The sequence below is a fragment of the Pan paniscus genome, chromosome 12 (genome assembly GCF_029289425.2).
Source record: "Pan paniscus chromosome 12, NHGRI_mPanPan1-v2.0_pri, whole genome shotgun sequence".
In the NCBI taxonomy this organism is placed as follows: Eukaryota; Metazoa; Chordata; class Mammalia; order Primates; family Hominidae; genus Pan; species Pan paniscus.
In genome coordinates, this window is record NC_073261.2 from 27,940,789 (window position 1) to 27,958,675 (window position 17,887).

The 17,887-nt window shown below is 44.7% G+C and overlaps 1 protein-coding gene across 1 annotated transcript in view; it reads left to right on the forward strand.

Moving 5' to 3' along the window:
- LONRF2 (LON peptidase N-terminal domain and ring finger 2) overlaps positions 1-11,968 on the forward strand; it is a 49,671-nt gene extending 37,703 nt beyond the window's left edge. Inside the window, exon 12 of the mRNA XM_014343901.4 lies at positions 966-11,968. Coding sequence (XP_014199387.2) covers positions 966-1,160 — 195 coding nt within the window. The 3' untranslated portion in view covers positions 1,161-11,968. The remainder of the gene's footprint in view (positions 1-965) is intronic.
- The last annotated feature ends 5,919 nt before the right edge of the window (positions 11,969-17,887 follow it).

Consider the following 17,887-nt stretch of genomic DNA (forward strand, 5'->3'; position numbering starts at 1 on the left):
AGGTACTTCCCATTAAGCATGCTACTCAGTTTTTTTCTTTCTCTGTGAGATGAGGCAGGGAAAAGAGTGTGAATCTGTATAAAAGGTTGTTTTCTCCATCTGTGCGTTTCTACCTCTGAAGGGCAGGTTGATGTCTTCCTCACAGTGACTTGGGCTACCCCTGGTGAGCTTTGGCCACAGTGCCCTTCCTAGTCCTCCAGCATAATCTACCTCACCCTAAACTAAGGTGACTCCAGAGTTCACCCTCCCAGCTCTTATTGGCATCCTGCACATTTTTGGAGAAGGAATAGAGTTAAGAATCCTAGACCCTGGAAACAAAAAGGCCTGGATATCTTGGTTCCAGTACTAAGAATATTGAGAACAAGTTTATGATCGGCTTTTGCCTAGCACTTAGTCTAGAAGTGCTTTGTTTGATTCTGTGAAATAAAGGTTATTTGGTGGCATAATAATTCTTATATATATAACTTATGATAACTCTTGCATACGACATGCATACATATATATGTTTCATACATATACTCATTTGCCACATTGAGTATGTCACTCAAACTTGTACACATACTTTTAGCCCTTATAATATTATGCTTTATATGGCATGCTTAAGACATAAAAAATAATAGCACAGAACATTGGAAAGTGAAGGTTAAAGTGATAGTATTCTCCTCTGACTGGTATATACTCTTAACTGAAAGCTTGAGAGAACAGAAGCAACTAATTCATAGAATCTCCCCATGGAAGATGCTTCTCTTTGCAGGCTCTTCCTTTTGTGAGTTCCCCCACCTTTAAATGTGTACTGTAAAAGTAAACTATGTATTTTGAGAGCTGAATGAATTGTGAAGTAGCCCTAAAATACAAGGTGGCATTTAATTCTTGCTCACGTGTCTGTTGGTGGAGCAAAAGACTGTGTTGGGGAACAGGCTTCCATTTTCAGTGTTAACTTTGCTTTCCCCTCATCTCTTTTGCAGAGTAATCCCAGCGGCCCTGCCTGGTCCTGGTGGATCCTGGCCGTGCTGCCCCTGGAGCGCAAGGCTCAGCTGGCCATCCTCGGCATGACCTCGCTCAAAGAGCGGCTCCTTGCCATCCGACGGATATTAGTCATCATCACGCGTAAGATGAATAGTCGGCAAGAGCTGGCTAATGCCAGGGAGAGAAATAATTGATTTTTCTATCTGTCAAGGTTTCTGGCAGCCCTTGTACTTCTATAAATGTCAGGCATGGACGAATAGCCGTCCATTCATTGTGCTTTGTCAAGTGCTTGTGGATGAGGTTCCAAAATGGGACGCTTGCCAAACATTGAGTCCTCCTCAAAAATGACAATTCTGTGTCTGGTGGGATCTGACCTTGTATGAGGTTAGCCTGAAGTCTGAATGGAGCCCATAGTTGGAAAACAACCTAAGAAAATCTCTTAGAAGCAGGTGCTTGGGGAATGCAGTTCACTGACAGCACAGGACCCTGCAGATGGTTTACATGTGGTTTGGGTTTCACGAGAAAGAAGGATTCACTTCCCAGTCAGTATCTGGCTCTGCCAGATGGTAAAGGCATGCTTTAGTGTGTAGACAATATGGGGGAACCACGTTTTTATCTGGAAGTGGATTTCTTAGAACACAGGCTAACCAAAACTACGCTTAGGCTTTGCGTGTTGCTGTGAAGTTGTCTGTGAAATCGAATAATCACACCATTGTTCAGTGCAGGAGCCCAAACTAGTCCTTACCCAAGAAGTAGTAGCCTCTGGATAGAACTGTGTTTAATGTCCTGTTGTAGTCCCAGGTGTCGTAAATTGCATGTTGTAATCAAATGAATGTCAAAACATAAGAAAGTATACCTTGGATATAGAAAAACCTGAGAACAGTATCATTCACTTGAGGATATATATATATATATATATTTACACACAATAAAGTGAGTTAAAATTGTATATGCATTGGGATGTCAAACATAAAACCACCAAGTGCAAAGAATGCTTTGAAAGTAGAACCTTGTCTCATTGATCAGTGGTTACTAAGCATTTAGGAAACAGTCATCTTTTTCTATTGGGATTTGCATTAGAAATTAGCCCCATCAGTAAATTTCAGTTTACTATCCATTTATTAATATACAAAAACATTAAAAAATCTGCCATGCCATGGTAATCTATCTATTCCAGGAAAATAGATCAGAATATACGAAGGGAGGATGGCCAGTATGGGATGTAAATATTCAGTAAGTTTTTCTCCAACACCAACCTAAAATTATCTTTATTTTTTTGAAAGAAAGTTTTACGGTGATCAGACCAGGTGTTATCTGTTAAAGGACAGTAGTATGACTTCCATCCTGTAATGCACGTTGGTGATATTGATTGGAATAACTGAATCTGAGATACTCATATGTTCTCTCTGGCCCAACCAGCTGGTGCATTTGGTTGGCTTCCTCGTCTGTAAGGTGGACATTCTTAACCAGAGGGTCACGACCACATCACAGCTGCAAGTTTTGCTTTGTTCATTGAAGGTGATTTTTTAGTTTTAAAATATATATATCTCATAATATACAATGTTGATGGTATATCAATCCATCAAGCATTTTATTAGAAAGACTTTATAATATTATTAATTTTTCTTTTAGTTTTCAGTAGATAAAACTCAGTCTCATCATGGGAGTTAGAAAATACCAGCATCACTTAATTGTAAAGAGAAAATGTGAAAGTATTTTCCAATCCAATGTTTCAAGTGCCTCACTTATTGTGAATCTCAAATATCATCTTGAGATGGTTTAATGGCAGTTTGGCCAAGTGATTTCTAAGAGATTTTATTAATTTATGCATTAACAGTAGTATTCAACTTTCTTAGGCATTATAACCTAACCCGATCATTTGATTGGAATAACTGAATCATTCATTGATTGGAATAAAATAAAGAAAACAAAATGCATCTCACATGCCAGAAGACCTTTACCGGAAGTGGTTCATGAAAATCAGTATGCATTGACCATTCTCTGCCTTTCCCTTTTGGAAAATTTTTTTGTACCTTCATATCACAGCTGAATAGTTATCAATGCCGTTTCCATTTGGAAGTGTCTAAATAACCACAATGTGATCACAGCTTCTCCACGAGCCTTCCTGAAGTTAAGCTGGTATGCTTGCTATAATACTTGGAACCTGTTGCTTTCTCTTCTTCACTCTTTAAATGTCATGAGGTCACACAGTTCTTGGAATCAGAACTATTCAGTTATTTCTTTATGATTCTGCCTGGCTTTCTGAGTCTTCTCATTCGACATGTTATGTAAAAGTCTGAACAACAATGATGACGCAGATGAGAGCAACATACGTTTTTATTTTTTGATAGGTTTTATTTTTTTGATACCAGAGGGAATTAACTATGATCACATCGTGCTCTCTCTGTTCAGCATCACACCCCCACATACTGCAGTGTGGGAGTAGATTGGTACTTACTGAGCACTTAGAAACATCACGCATCAGGAACCGGGTCAGGGTGACAGCATCCTACGGTCATATCATGAAGGAAGCCTCCTTTACAAACCTAAAAAAAACAACCCCCCAGCTTCAGTTTGCTACCAATTAAGCTAAAGCAGAACGGTCTGCTTCCTCCTCCGCCTGCCCCCTTCTGCCACTTTTCTGTTGGGGAGATGCCAATTCTAAGGATTTCTCAGAAAATAATGTAATCTCTCATTCAATGTCAGGACATTCCAGCTTAATTGTACTGAAAGTGCTCCAATAGGCATGCTCTCGTTACATTGGAATAAAAGCAGAAAAGAGTAATAGCAGCGTGGGGGAGTCATTTTTCTTCTTGAGGAACAATACATGCTGTTCTGTATTTTTCCATTCATCGCCCAAACCTGCCTGTGTCTTTGAAATGCAAGTAAGATCCCAAAGGCAGCTTTCTGAAAGCCCGTGGCATTTTTAGCTTATCCCATCCCCCATGTGTGTCCTCATCTTCAGAATTGAAAGTTAGGATACTTTTTAAAGTTTCAAAAGAAAATAATTTAAAATGTTAAGGTTTATCCATAGAAACACAATAATTCTTAACCAATTCATGTACCAAATTCAACAGTATTATCTCATTTTTAGGGTCACAAATGTGTCCTTTTTGCACTTAAACCTCCTCCCTCTCTCAAAAACAAAAACAAACAAACAAAAAACACACCAAGACTGTTTAACAAATTGTATCTCAACTCTTAATATATGTTAAGTCTTACCACAGGACTTTTGAATCATCAAGGAACAGTTGAAGTTTATAGATGGTAGAATAACGATGAACTATGATATTATCACTTTATTATAAACTTTTTGGAAAATTGGCAGTTGTTACCATCGAAATACTCCATTGCCTGTGTTACATAGAATTTGTTATAATTTTTAAGGGCTTTAAAAAAATACCCATCTGTTTCTTCTCCTTCTTGTTTTCTTTTGTGCCCCACCACTTAAATTACTTGGGTAAATACCACTCTTCAAAATTTGAATACTGTCTATCAAATAAGAAGAAGTGTGAAAGATATGAAGAAGAAAGGTGATAGCAAATTAGAAGAAAATAAATGTGGGTGATTTCTTTTAGTTGAAAGCACAGAGTTTTATTTTTCCCCAGTATAACTATTGAGTAGGGTAGGGAGGTCCCCGTATCCCCATTTTTATTTTTTTTGAGATGGGGTCTCACTCTGTCACCCAGGCTGGAGTGCAATGGCGCAATCTCGTCTCACCACAACCTCCGCCTCCTGGGTTCAAGTGATTCTCTTGCCTTGGCCCCCTGAGTAGCTGGGATTACAGGCACGCGCCACCACACCCAGCTAATTTTTGTATTTTTTTTTTTTTAGTAGAGATGGGGTTTCACCATGTTGGTCAGGCTGGTCTCGAACTCCTGACCCCATGATCCGCCCGCCTCGGCCTCCCACAGTGCTGGGATTACAGGCGTGAGCCACCGCGCCCGGCCCATCTCCCCATGTTTTAGCATAGACAGCAGCGGCATTCAGTGGAAGGAGTTCTTCCCCTTCAACATTGTCCTTCCCAAAGGCCACATTCTGATTCTATTGTTCACCAAAAACGAATTCCCAGGGAAGCCCGCTCTGGATGGGAAGGATGAGCTGCGTGAGCCATCGCCCACACAGGGAGATAACCGTACCCCTTTGCCGGCATCACCCCCTCTCTACTGGGGTGAGACACTTCATGCAGAGCACTGGCTCTGGCTCCCAGGGGAAAGTCTTTTTCCCTTTACAACTCCTCACCTCAGCCTCACCTTGACTTTCACTTCTCAACTGCTGAATTCTATAAAATAGCCTTTTAGCAGTGACTCAGCTTTTAGGTGAGCACAGATAATGAAGAAATTGAAGTGCCACCATTGCACTCCCCCAAGTTGGGGACATAAACTCGAATTTGCACCCAGGTCTGATAAAAGTAACTGATTGAGGACGCAGAAAGGTGGATGCCATTGACAGCGTTGACTGTTCTCACAATTCCTACAGAAATGAAAGAAAGAGAGGCCCAGCAGACCACACCGGGCCATGAGGGGAAGCATGGGAGACAGGCAGAAGCAGGAGTGAGGAGGAACGTGGCTCAGACCCTCTACTGTATGTTCTGCAGGAAAGGGCAGGGAAATAGCTAAGACTGGCTGGTCTGAATAACAGCTCAGACTCTAGGCTATACAGGCAGTCTCTAGCCATCTGGCACCTAGCCCTAGGTCGTTAGGGTGGGGGATATTGCTTCCTAGGTTGTAAGAGCCAGATAGAGGAGGATGGGCTCTGGATTGGTCACTTTGCTCCCAGGGTAGCCCTTTGCTATGTCTAAGAATTGGCTCACCCTGGGATGGGCAGTTTCTCCCGGGTCAGCGAGGCCCCTGAGATGTCAAACTATCATAAAATATAGAAATCATGATTAATACCATTGGTCCTCTGCTGTTTTGACATACTAAGGTCACTTTTGATAGCAGAAACTTTTAAAGAGTAGGGCATACGTTGCCCTGAAGAGCATAGAAAACATTTTATTCTGAGAGTAGAAAGGAGGAAGACACGTGGAGATACAGGAGTCCCTTAGGCTGGCCCATAGCTGAGTCTCTCATGTGTGTGGCATTAGTCAAGAATGTAGTTCTGCAGTTTTGGGTGGGGGGGCCTCTAACATTTCTTGGTGCAGTTATTAACATGTGTTAAACATATGAGTCTGATGATGATATCGCGGTGTTTCTCGGCTTGGGGTGGCAGGCCTGGCAGTTGTGTGGCTGGGGGTGTGCACTGATAATTCAGTAAAGGATAAGTAGAGACTTGTGGTGTTCATGTGCCACCACAGGGAGGGAGTGGCTGTGGAGACCCAGGACAGGAAGTCACGGTGGAAAGCAGGCTGGGGTGGTAGGAGAAGGCACCGGGGCTGGGTGCTCCTCCCCCAGGGGTTGAGGAGTTGACTGATAGGGGGCAGTTACCTCCTGGGAAAGCAAGACGCTCCCTTAAGTTTTAGAATGGTACAGAGAGTAGTCCCTTCTACCAGAGTTTCCATTTAGACATGGGAGTGTAGGGGGCCATGTTTTGGCAGAAGCAGGGCGTGTATCAGCATTAGTGGACTCCTCAATATTAAAAGGAAGAACAGCAAACATGTCATGTGCCCACTTTGTGCCTCAGGAGAGGTAGCCCATGGACATCGCTAGGGCAGAGGTTTTAATATCTGGGACCAAGTTATCTCCCACGGCGAGGTCGTGGCTGGGACCATGTCATCTTCAGCTGTGAGCTGCTGGGCTGGGCAATGTCTTCTGGGATGTGAGACGTGGGGTCTCCTTTCTAAGCGGACACCCACTGGTGCTGATGTGGGTCCCAGCATTTGCCGCGTTTGGTTGAAACAGTGGCTTACCTGGAGGGTCTGGGTCTCTGGATCATAAACCAGCGAAAGCCCCCACATCAGTGGTGACAAGATCAATAGACCCCAGAATGTGTGCAGCTGTGCTTGATAGGGTTTTGGTTCTTGCTTTTTGGTGGAAGTTTAGGCTCAAATGGGTCCCATATCAGATGAGCAGCTGCACGGCCTGTGGGAGCCCTGGGGTTAGTGGGTCCAGGAGAGAATGTGTTCTCTCTCTGGGCTCCAGCCCTGATGGGGTGGGGATCAGATCCAAGATTTATAGGAATAGGGGGAAACATTATGGAAGGCCCTAATATGTAATGAGCTTTTATATACAAGAATGCAAGACATAGCCCTCTTTTTATGTTTAAAGGGGACTATGGTAATGTTTTTTAAAGTTTGTGTGAGGTGTGAGTCAACCGAAAGGCCCTAAATTAAGAGAGGTTCAGGTTTGTGGTGCAAGATAGAGGCCCATTTCGGGGTCTGTTTGCAGACCAGAATTTGAAATGGAGTTGTTTGAGGAGACCATTGTGTGTCTTCGTGAAACCGATTGTGTGGAACCTATCGGGGCTGTGGAAGTTGTAGCGAATGCCTTTTCCCAGAGCCCAGCATTGTGGATTCCGAGAAGTGGCATGTGTGTCTCGGTGACTTCCAGTGATGCCTGCCACTCTGAAGAGATGAAGGAGTGTCCTGGCAAGACCTGGAATCCCAGCTGTAGCACCTGTGGAGAGATGTGATTTAGATTTGGATTTGGGGTATCTGTGAGGAAGAGTCCCAGAGTTTTTCATCCTGAAGGGGGCAACTCTTGGGCAGTGGTCCAACAGTTGACCATAAATGTGAAGCTGGGGCGCTGTGCTGACCAGGGCATCCAGCGTTAAGACGACTGCCTAACTTTGGCCACATGCATTGTTTTTTGGGTTCCGTTTCGTATCAGGGCATGCTGGCTAGAAGATGGGAAGCAGCAACATTCTCTTGGGCTCCATCATTTATATGAGGGTTGGCAATGCCATCTGTACCCTCTGTGAACTCCCACTGCTGTTCACTCAGTTAATCTAAGGGACACCAAGGGGTCTGCGGGAGGAGGACCTCACAAGGGACTGAGGACACGGGAGACCACCCTCCTGTGGGTAGAATACACCAGAGGGCCCAGGCTTGACTCTGTCCTGTGTTAAGGAGGCATCGGTAGTTTTGCTGAGCTTGTCAGGTGTTTATAATGGACAGTTGGAGATCGGGGTCCTAGGCTTAGGTCCTTGAGAGCCTCTGTGTCCAGGAGAGTCCAGTAGGCATCCAGCCATTTACTGCTTTAATAGGGTAGCATGAGGCTGAGAGGGATAGTTTCTTGCATCCGAAGCCCTTAGGCACCTGAAGTCCATCCTAAGTGGGCCAGAGACTCCAGGCCTGCATAGAGCTTGCCAGAGCTTCTATAATGAAGGGGTCTCTGAGGGCACCAACAGGAGTGCCCATGGATTTTAAGGTTTGATTATAGAGGTTGTTTATGGAGGGTGCCCCATTGAAAGCAAGCTGATTTGTAAGCAGCAGCAAGAAGATTAAGTAAAATTTGTAAATGAGGACTACATTGCCATCAGAACCTCGAAAGTATCTAAAGATGTTGGACTTGTATGTCCTTAATGAGTGTGACAATGAGTTTCCTCATTTGTGCTCCTGGAGAAGGTGGATGTGGTGAAGACCCTGTCTGCAGACATTGTGTGCCATGGCAAAGCCGTGGAGCTCCCTGTCGGTGGCCTGCAAAGGTGTATGTGCCCCTCAGGGCAGAAGGCAAACGGCAGCCAAGAAGCTGTGCAAGTAGACACTTAATGGGACATGTTAGCCAAATCTGTAAGAGCAAAATATTGGCCAGTTATTTATTGTGTAGAATTAATAATTTTAATAATAATGGAAATTGGGTAATGGATGGGACCGCAGCAATAAGGTTGTAGTAATTCACCATGAGGCACACTTTTTTTTTTCCAGGTTTAAGGATAGGAAAAATTGGGCTGTTCAATGGAGAAACAAGGGTATAATCACCCCTTTATTAATTAGTAAGTTTTAATCCTTGAATACCTCATATTAACTGTTTTCACTGGAGGTCCATGGGGCATCATTTTATCGAGCTAGTTTATAACTGCCAAAGACTGACTTTAATTTTAATTTATTATTTGTTTTATTAGAGTGTCTGTGTTCAATATGGGATATTAGGGCGTTGGGTACTATGACCACAGGAAATTTAGACAGGCTACAGTTAAAGTGAAGCATACCTTACCCATCCCCCCCCCCCATTTTATATTTAGTTGCCTTTTTTAAAAGATTATAGGGGTACAATGTTTAGATTTAGTGGGATCTCCAGGTATAACTGTAATTTGAGCCCCAGTGTTAAGACTATGAAGCTTTGTCAATGGGTACATTTTAGCAAATGTTACAATTAATTTAGAACCTAAGTTATGGAGACACAAAAGCCAATAGGCACCCTTTTATGTTTTGGTTAAATGTTTCAGTATATACATCTTATTTATTTGTAATATTAGTATATAATTTGTTGTATACATTTTTAGTGTATAAGCGTTGGATTTCTAATTGGATCAGATTAGGGACCTTCCGTTTAGCTGCGTATGTACATATACATGTACAATTTATTATATATTTGCTTTAAAATAGCCTATCTGCATGTGTATATATGTGTGTATGTGTATGTATATGTGCTCACACGCATAAATACACAGTCTATTTAGTTACCTTTAATGTTTTTTCCCTTGTACCTAGGCTTTTTCTCGCTTTTTCCTTTTTTTCTGATTTTGTGGCAATTTAGTTGGAAGGAGGCGGTCCCAGCATGTTGACAGGCAGGGTGTTCAGAGTGCCCAGGCACACTGGCGGGGGGTGGTTACAGGCTCACGTAGCTCAGGGGCTTCTGCAGGTCTCAGGGGAGTGGGAACAAAGTGTCCCACCCCTTCCCCTTTTCCTTAAACCTCGAGCCACTGGTCTCTATGGATAGATCCTTTGCATCCCACCGGATTGAGAAATGAGTCACAACAGCTGCAAGGCTCTTAAAGCAACATTTAAACCTTTTGGCGGCTGTCATTTCTGTGAGGAGGGTGCCTCTCACCGGCCGCATGGCCAGAGGATCCCTGCAGCGCTTTGGAGACCAACACCCAGATCCTTTGCCCAGGAGTGCGATTAATTCCTCACTGGATGCTGGGGGAGGGCCCCTCAGGTGAGCAGCCCACCACTGACTTCAGCGTTGCTGGTTCGGTTATCAGACTCTCATCCAACACAAGCTCACAGGGAAAGCCGTTCCTTGCTCCTTGTGGAGGGAGTTACCGTCATTGCCCTGAGACCACCAGCCAAGAAAGTAGGTATGTCCAGGTAGGGAATTCAGAGGGACCCAGTGCATCCAATTATACAATTATACCCAGAAGGTCCTGTGTAGGGGACTGCGATTGACATCACCCTAGTCTGCAGCACCAAGGACTGAATGAGCTCAGTCCTCTTATAATTTAGGGTGGACTGTCACAGACACTCTGGCAGACACAGCATACGTGGTGCAGCCAAAGTGCAAACATGCCAGCAGTGGCCATGCTCCCCAGGGTGGGGGTACAGTTAGTAAGCCGCGCGCAGCCAAGAGGCGAGGCATGCCCTCTGCCACACATGGACTCACCCCGCTCACTGTGCCTGTGGTATCAAAATGTACCCACGTTTAATTCATAAAGGAGAGGCTGCTGTCATTGAAAGAAAAGTTTGTTACTTGCATTTCTGGAGAAAAGGAGCGCACCAGGCCACGCAGGGCCACAGGAGAAGGAGGCACCAGAGTGGTCAGGAGGCAGAACTAGGCGAGCAGCTTTCCACTGTGTCTCCATGGCAAAGGCGAAGATGGGCGGGGGCAGAGTGTAGGATTGGCAGGTTTGAATGTCTTGGGCAGTAGCTACAGGGGCGGTCTCCAGCTGCCTGGTGCCTGGCCCTGGGTGATCAGGGTGAGGGGATACTGCCTTCTGCAGTGGAAGAGTCAAATCGAGGAGACGGATTCTGAGTTGGTTAGTGTGCAAAGGTGCACTCCCAAGGGACCCCTTTGCTATCTCTAAGAATTGACCTGCCCTGGGAAGGGCAGTCTCTCCCCAGTCAGTGAGGTCCCCAAGATGTGAAAACATTATACATTATAAAAAAGCATGATTAATATAAGCTCATTCTAGCATTTCAGGTTACAGCTTCTAGAAGAGGTTTGTAGTCTCAAATGAGTAGGTTTTTCCTCTAGAGAGGGGCGGGCCTGGCCCTTCAAGCACCCCTTGGTGTGTTTAGGAGCTCAGGAGCAGAAGCACCTGCCTGCAGCCCTGCAGCTAAGGAAGTTCTCTCAGTCACTCAGAGCAGGGAGGGGCTGGGAGAGGCATGTGAGGCTCCCGGGGTACTACGACAGCCCCCGAGGTGAAGGATTGGCCCTGATCATAATAGAGATCCCTGAGGAAGTTGACTGTCGTGAGTCTCGGCTGGTTAGCACCTGTGACCTTTGAAGGATGAAGATGGAGTTTGCAACATGAGTGTCTCTAACCTTTTGCTCTTCAGGGATCATTTTCAAAAATTGCATTGGGGCCTTCGTTATCTACCATAGTATTTTCACTTTCATAGTTTTGTCACCTTTTTGTACTGCGAACAGTTCAACCAGCGACCGACTTCTCTCTCATGCTGTTTACCCCACACACAGTTTCCCACTCAATTCTGAAAATAAGAACCTGTTAATAGGTTGGAAAGCTGTGTACTCTATTCATATATTGTTCTTTCATGCTAGTGGAGAGTGGTGTCATTAGCATCGTAATTTTAGAGTTGTGAAATGATTTTACCAATTAGGAATTGAATGTGTATTTTTTTTTCTGTTTAATAAGAAGAGCAAATTTGAATAAATAAGCCGGTGTAGATAAACTTAATAATCATGCTTTTTCTTGTTTGGAGATAGGTGATGTGTTGTCGTATCCTGTGATACAGGTCACTCATCTGGCCTTCTGTTTCTGAAGTTTAAGTCTGGTTTGAATATGTAATAATACTACTCAGCATTTCTTGTTGCCTAAGTGAGACGAAACTTAAATGTTATGATATTTACTTCATGTATTCTTGTACTGTTCATTTCAATTAATTGGTATTGTATATCTAATATGTGATATTTGAACTGAATAAAACTTACAGTGTTGTAAATGCTCTTTAATAAATAATCACACCTAAGTAATAGGCTAGACTGATGAGAAATTAGATCAAATCAGTGCCTAGGCCTTTGTGTTTGTGTCGTAGGGATGTACTAACACATCACCACAGACTGACGGCTTTTCACAATAAATCAGTTTTCTTCGCTCACATTTCTGGACATTAGAAATCCAAAGCCAAGGTGCCAGTAGGGCCGGGCTTTCTCTGAAGGCCCCAGGAAAACTCCTCCTTCACCTCCTCCAGCTGGTGTGGCTGCTGGCCGACCTCGGCCTTCCTCGGCCAGCGGCTGCATCACTCCAGTTTCCGTGTCCATCGTCACATGGCCTTCTTCCCTCTGTGTGTCTGTGTCCAGATGTCCCTTTCCTTATATAAGGACACCAGTCATTAGATTTAACTTCCACCCTAATGCAGGGTGACCTCATCTTAACTTGATTACATCTGCAAAGACTCTATTTCCAAATAAGGTTATATCCACAGGTTCTAGGGGACATGAATTTTAGAGGAACGGTATTCAACGCAGTGCAGATGTGGAACGATTCCAATTTAATTTTAGTAGGAAAAAAAAGGAAAGAGGGCTGCCAATGGCTTTGGCTTAAAACCATAATTACTTTTAAAAATCATTTCTATCCAAGGCAGATAAGATTTAATAAGAACTGAAGCTTGTATAGTTGTTTATTTGGGAGGAAGGGGGCAGTGCTTCTTAAGAAAAGGAATATGAATTGCAAATACTGAGTTAACTATGAAAGCATATATTTATTTGGAATTTTTAGAGGCATAAATTACAATATTTAAAACAGCATAACGCACTCTACAAAATACTGAAAAGTATTTTTATTAACTCCCTGGCACCTTTATGATACCTTTTCCATCTTTTTTTTTCTTTTTTTTAACTTACATACTCTGGTTAGTTGGTTTGTTTGTTTATTTATTTATTTTCTTCTTGGGGGACAGGGTCTTGCTGTGTCATCCAGGCTGGAGGGCAGTGGTACAAGCATAGCTCACTGCAGCCTCAACCTCTTGGGTTCAAAGGATTCTCCTGCCTCAACCTTCTGAGTAGCTGGGACCACAGGTGCATGCCGCTATACCCAGCTAATTTTTTTACTTTCTATGGAGACGAGGTCTTGCTGTGTTGCCCAAGCTGGTCTCAAATTCCTGGGCTCAAGCAGTTCTCCCACCTTGGCCTCCCAAAGTGTGAGATTGCAGGCATGAGCCACTGCACCTAACCCTGCATACTCTTTGATCATCTTTTTCTTCTTAGGACAATCTTGTGTTGGTTACTAAAGAGAGAATGATATTTAAGTTCTTCCTCTAACATGGATATGGGGCAAAAATCATAGACTAAAAGTTTCAGTTTTCACAAGTCATTATTGGTAATGTCATTTAAATAGGATGGTTGTCAAATCTGGGAAAACCTCTGATGAAGTCTTTTATATGTGAGCTGTAAGGATCAGGCATTTTCCCGCTTCCTCATGCAGTGACTAATCTTAACTCCTTCAGCAATGTTGGATGAAACTTTCTGTGATGACGGACATTGTTGGAAATAAAGCTCGGAGTCATAAGGAAAATGAGTACTTAGACATGCTCTGTATTTGTGCTGTACAGTATGGTAGCCACCTGCCACATGTCGCTGTTGAGCACTGACGATGTGGTTAGTGTGGCTGAGAAACTAAATTTTTTATTTAATTTGATTTTAACATTTGGCTTTTCCTCCAGAAAGCTGCCCCCTCCCGGCCCCGTGGCCCACCTCGGTGTCCCCAGCTGGGCCTCCCTCCAGGCCCAGTGACTGTGTCCACTGACTGGGGCCTGAGCCAGTGGATTTGGTGAAAACTAACCAAGGTTTATTATAAACAAAACTGTCCACCTCACTCACCCACCTGAATATGCTTGGAATGACTATTGAATCAACATGTTTAAAAATGAACAGGCGTATGCTTCTGGACAGGTTCCTCTTTATGTTCTTGAGATCTTTTCCTTCCTTTCCACATGAAGTCAGGTGTTTCAGTCAGGATGGGCTACATGATGCTGTGGTAAGAAGCATCCCCCACATCTCAGTGCTCTCCGTGGCAAAGGTTTATTTTTTACTGATCCAACATATTTCTCTGTGGTGGGCACCCGTGGTCCATGGCCCACCTCCCCTTCAGTGAGAGACTGGTTGCTGCCGCTGCGGGGAGCTCTGCTGGTGGTGGCTTTTGGCTGCCTGCCCCTTCACAGGGCCACCTTACCCAAAGGCTCTCCCTTTTTGGGAAAGTTAACATTCTGTGACTGATCAAAGTCGTTGCATAAAGGCCTAGCCACCTCAGCCACACATGGGACAACTCTGAAGGGCCAGGTTGCTCTGAGCTCTGCGCTCAACTGATACTGTCACTGCACCTGCAGGACAGCTGGACTTCTCCCATTGCCCACAGCCACTTCCTTCCTTAGGCATGAGTCCCAAGAACACTCCTTAATAAGCACCTTGCCTGCTAAGTCCTTGTCTCAGATCTGCTTCCCTAGAGCCAGCCTGCAATGGTTAGTTAGTACCAGGAGTGGGGGTTGGAGCTGGATCACTCACCACTTTTCTAGCAATAAGAACCCCTATCACTGGTGGTAGGTGGAACACAGCCCCATCATGAAGTGACAGTCCAATATTTAAAACGTGAAGGGGGCCAGCCCCTCTACACCTGTGAGTATTTCTTGTCAGGTGGGACGAGAGACAGAAAAAAGACACAGAGACAAAGTATAGAGAAAGACAAGTGGGCCCAGGAGACCGGCACTCAGCATACAGAGGACTTGCACCGGCACCAGTCTCTGAGTTCCCTCAGTATTTATTGATTACTGTTTTCACTATCTCCGCAAGGGGAATGTGGCAGGAGAGCAGGGTGATAGTGGGGAGAAGGTCAGCAAGAAAACATGTGAGCAAAGGATTCTGTGTCACAAATAAGTTCAAGGGAAGGTACTATGCCTGGACATGCACATAGGCCAGATTTATGCTTTTCTCCACCCAAACATCTCAGTGGAGTAAAGAGTAACAGAGCAGCATTGCTGCCAATATGTCTCACCTCCTGCCACAAAGCAGTTTTTCTCCTATCTCAGAATAGAACAAATGTACAATCGGATTTTATACCGAGACATTCTGTTCCCTGGGACAGGCAGGAGACAGAGGCTTTCCTCTTATCTCAGCTGCAAGAGGCCTTCCTCTTTTACTAATCCTCTTCAGCGCAGACCCTTCATGGGTGTCGGGCTGTGGGGATGGTCAGGTCTTTCCCATCCCACGAGGCCGTATTTCAGGCTATCACATGGGGAGAAACCTTGGACAATACACGGCTTTCCAGGGCAGAGGTCCCTGTGGCTTTCCACAGTGCATTGTGCCCCTGGTTACTGAGAATGGAGAATGGCGATGACTTTTATCAAGCATGCTGCCTGTAAACATTCAAGCTTGCTGCCTGTAAGCATATTGTTAGCAAAGCACATCCTGCACAGCCCTAGATCTCTTAAACCTTGATTCCATACAACACATGTTTCTGTGAGCTCAAGGTTGGGGCTAAAGTTACAGATTAACAGCATCTCAGGGCAAAGCAATTGTTCAGGGTACAGGTCAAAATGGAGTTTCTTATGTCTTCCTTTTCTATATAGACACAGTAACAGACTGATCTCTCTTTCTTTTCCCTACAAAAAGGTTCACTGGTCGTGAACTGGGATGGTGTACTAGCTCCTGCAATCTATCAGCCCTTTGAGAAATATGGAGTAAATCATAACTATAAGGACAATGGAATTAGGTAGCTATCGCTAAAATTGGCCAATGCTCTGGAAAAAGATAAAATATATGAATAGTTAATCACCAGCTGAAACCAGTGGAAGAATCGGAATATCCAGATTCCCCTGAACCTATAGAAGTAGCTTGGAGATGATGGTATGAAAGCTTCTTCTTGCAGGGGCCGATGCCACGTGCCTCTCGGAATCTACCCTCACCTTCCCTCCTGGTTACTTAGCCTGTAACTAGGGTGAAATATCAGTGAAACCCATTGGGATGTTCTGAGCCTGATGTAGGGGGAGGGAAGCACTATATTCCCCAGGAGCTGTAAGACCTTAGCCAGCATGGACCAGCAGAAGCCAGGAAACTGTACGCTGGGTGGGAACCTGAGGGTGTTTTATCCAGGGTACTGGTATACAGCATTGAATAAAGGAGAGCTGGCCAATCTGGGAGTGCTGTCCTAGGATTCAGGATTTAGCACACTAACACGGAGCCCAGGAGATGGGAGATTATCCTGGTGAAAGGGACACCAGCCACACTGAAGTCCAAGCCAGAGCTGATGATAGGAGAGGCTGCTACAGAACTCGGCTCCCTCATGGCAATCAGGATGGTATAATTCCAAAACAACAGAGGCCACGTGGAAACACCAGAAGCCAGGTGAGCATGATGACTGTGATGAGGCACTGTGTTTGGGGAGTGGAGGGAGGGCTGCTGTTGGCTCATAGGTACAGAGGTGGTTATTAAAGCAGTGCATCCCTCGGGGCAAAATAGACGGCCAGCAGGGAGCCGCTCAGCCCCACTAAAAGCAATCAGGAGTGATGGTGAGGAGGCAAAGGGGTCTGGTCCTAATCAAAATTCACATTCCCTTGGTCTGGTTTCCATGTCTGAGCTGCTTTCAGACCCAGAAGCCATTGACTGAGGAAGAGAACCAGGTGGAAGGGCCTGCGATATCATGGCCGGGTTTCCCAGTCCTCCTCCAGAGGTGCCATCACCCGTTCTCTCAGGTAACAGTACACTGGGGGAAGGGGAGATGGTGGATTTCAAGGACTCTGGGGGTCCAAGTCCACATCGCTTCCAGGGACATGAAACATCATCGTGACACCCCTATTAGAGTGGGTACATGGGGACCAGGTAATAAATGCAGCCCCAGTCAGGATTTGGGTCACAGTGGGTCATTTTTCTGGTACTTAAGTATATTATCAGAATGGACACATTTTAGAGTATTCTTGGCCTGAGAGGTAAGAGCTATTACAGTGAAGAGGGGAAGTGGAAGCCTCCAAAACTGTTTCCTCTTCCCCTCAGCCACTCCAGTAAATAACAACAATATCATGTCCCAGGAGGGGTGGCAGAATTTAGCATCACTGTTAAATATCTAGAGGATGTGAGGTTGTAGCCCATCATTTATCTATTTAACTTACAAGTCTTGCCACTGAAAACTCCTGGTTGACCTTAGAAAATGAGAGTAGACTCTTCTAAACTCAACGGAGGATTAGCACTGATTGCCGTCTGCCGTGCCAGATATATTTTTATATCTTTGCCAGGACATAGTCACTTAGACTGTAGCAAATGGTGTACAGACATTGATTTTCCAAGTGCATTTTCTATCGGGAAAGAGGCACTTTACTTTCGCATGAAACAATGTGTACATTTATAGTTTTGCCTCAGGGCTAATGTTGACCTACCTGCCCTCTGTCATAATTAAAGTAGGAAGAGATCTGGACCAACTAGAAGATTTGTAGAGCATCAGGTCACAATCTATTACATCACTGAGGCCACTCTAATCAAAGTGGATGAGCAAGAAGTGGCTAGCACATCAGAGGCCTGGGTAAAACACATGCACTCCAGAGGATGGGAGATAAACCTTGCAGTGATTCAGGGGCTTTGCCACATCAATGAAATTTCTAGGGAGGCAGGGATGAGGGGCATTCAGGACAAATCACTGCATCTTGCACCTCCTACCGTGAAGAAAGAAGCACAGTACCTTGTAAACTTCTTTGGATTTTGGAGGCAGCGTATGACACATCTGGAAGTGCTGCTCAGACCTGTGTCCTGGGTGAAATGAAAAGCTGCCTGCTTTGGGGAGGGCTAAGAGCAAGAAAGAACTCTGCACGGGGCCCAGGCTGTGGTCCATGGGGTGCTGACACTTGGGCACATCACCTGGCAGACTGAGACATGAAGAGGAT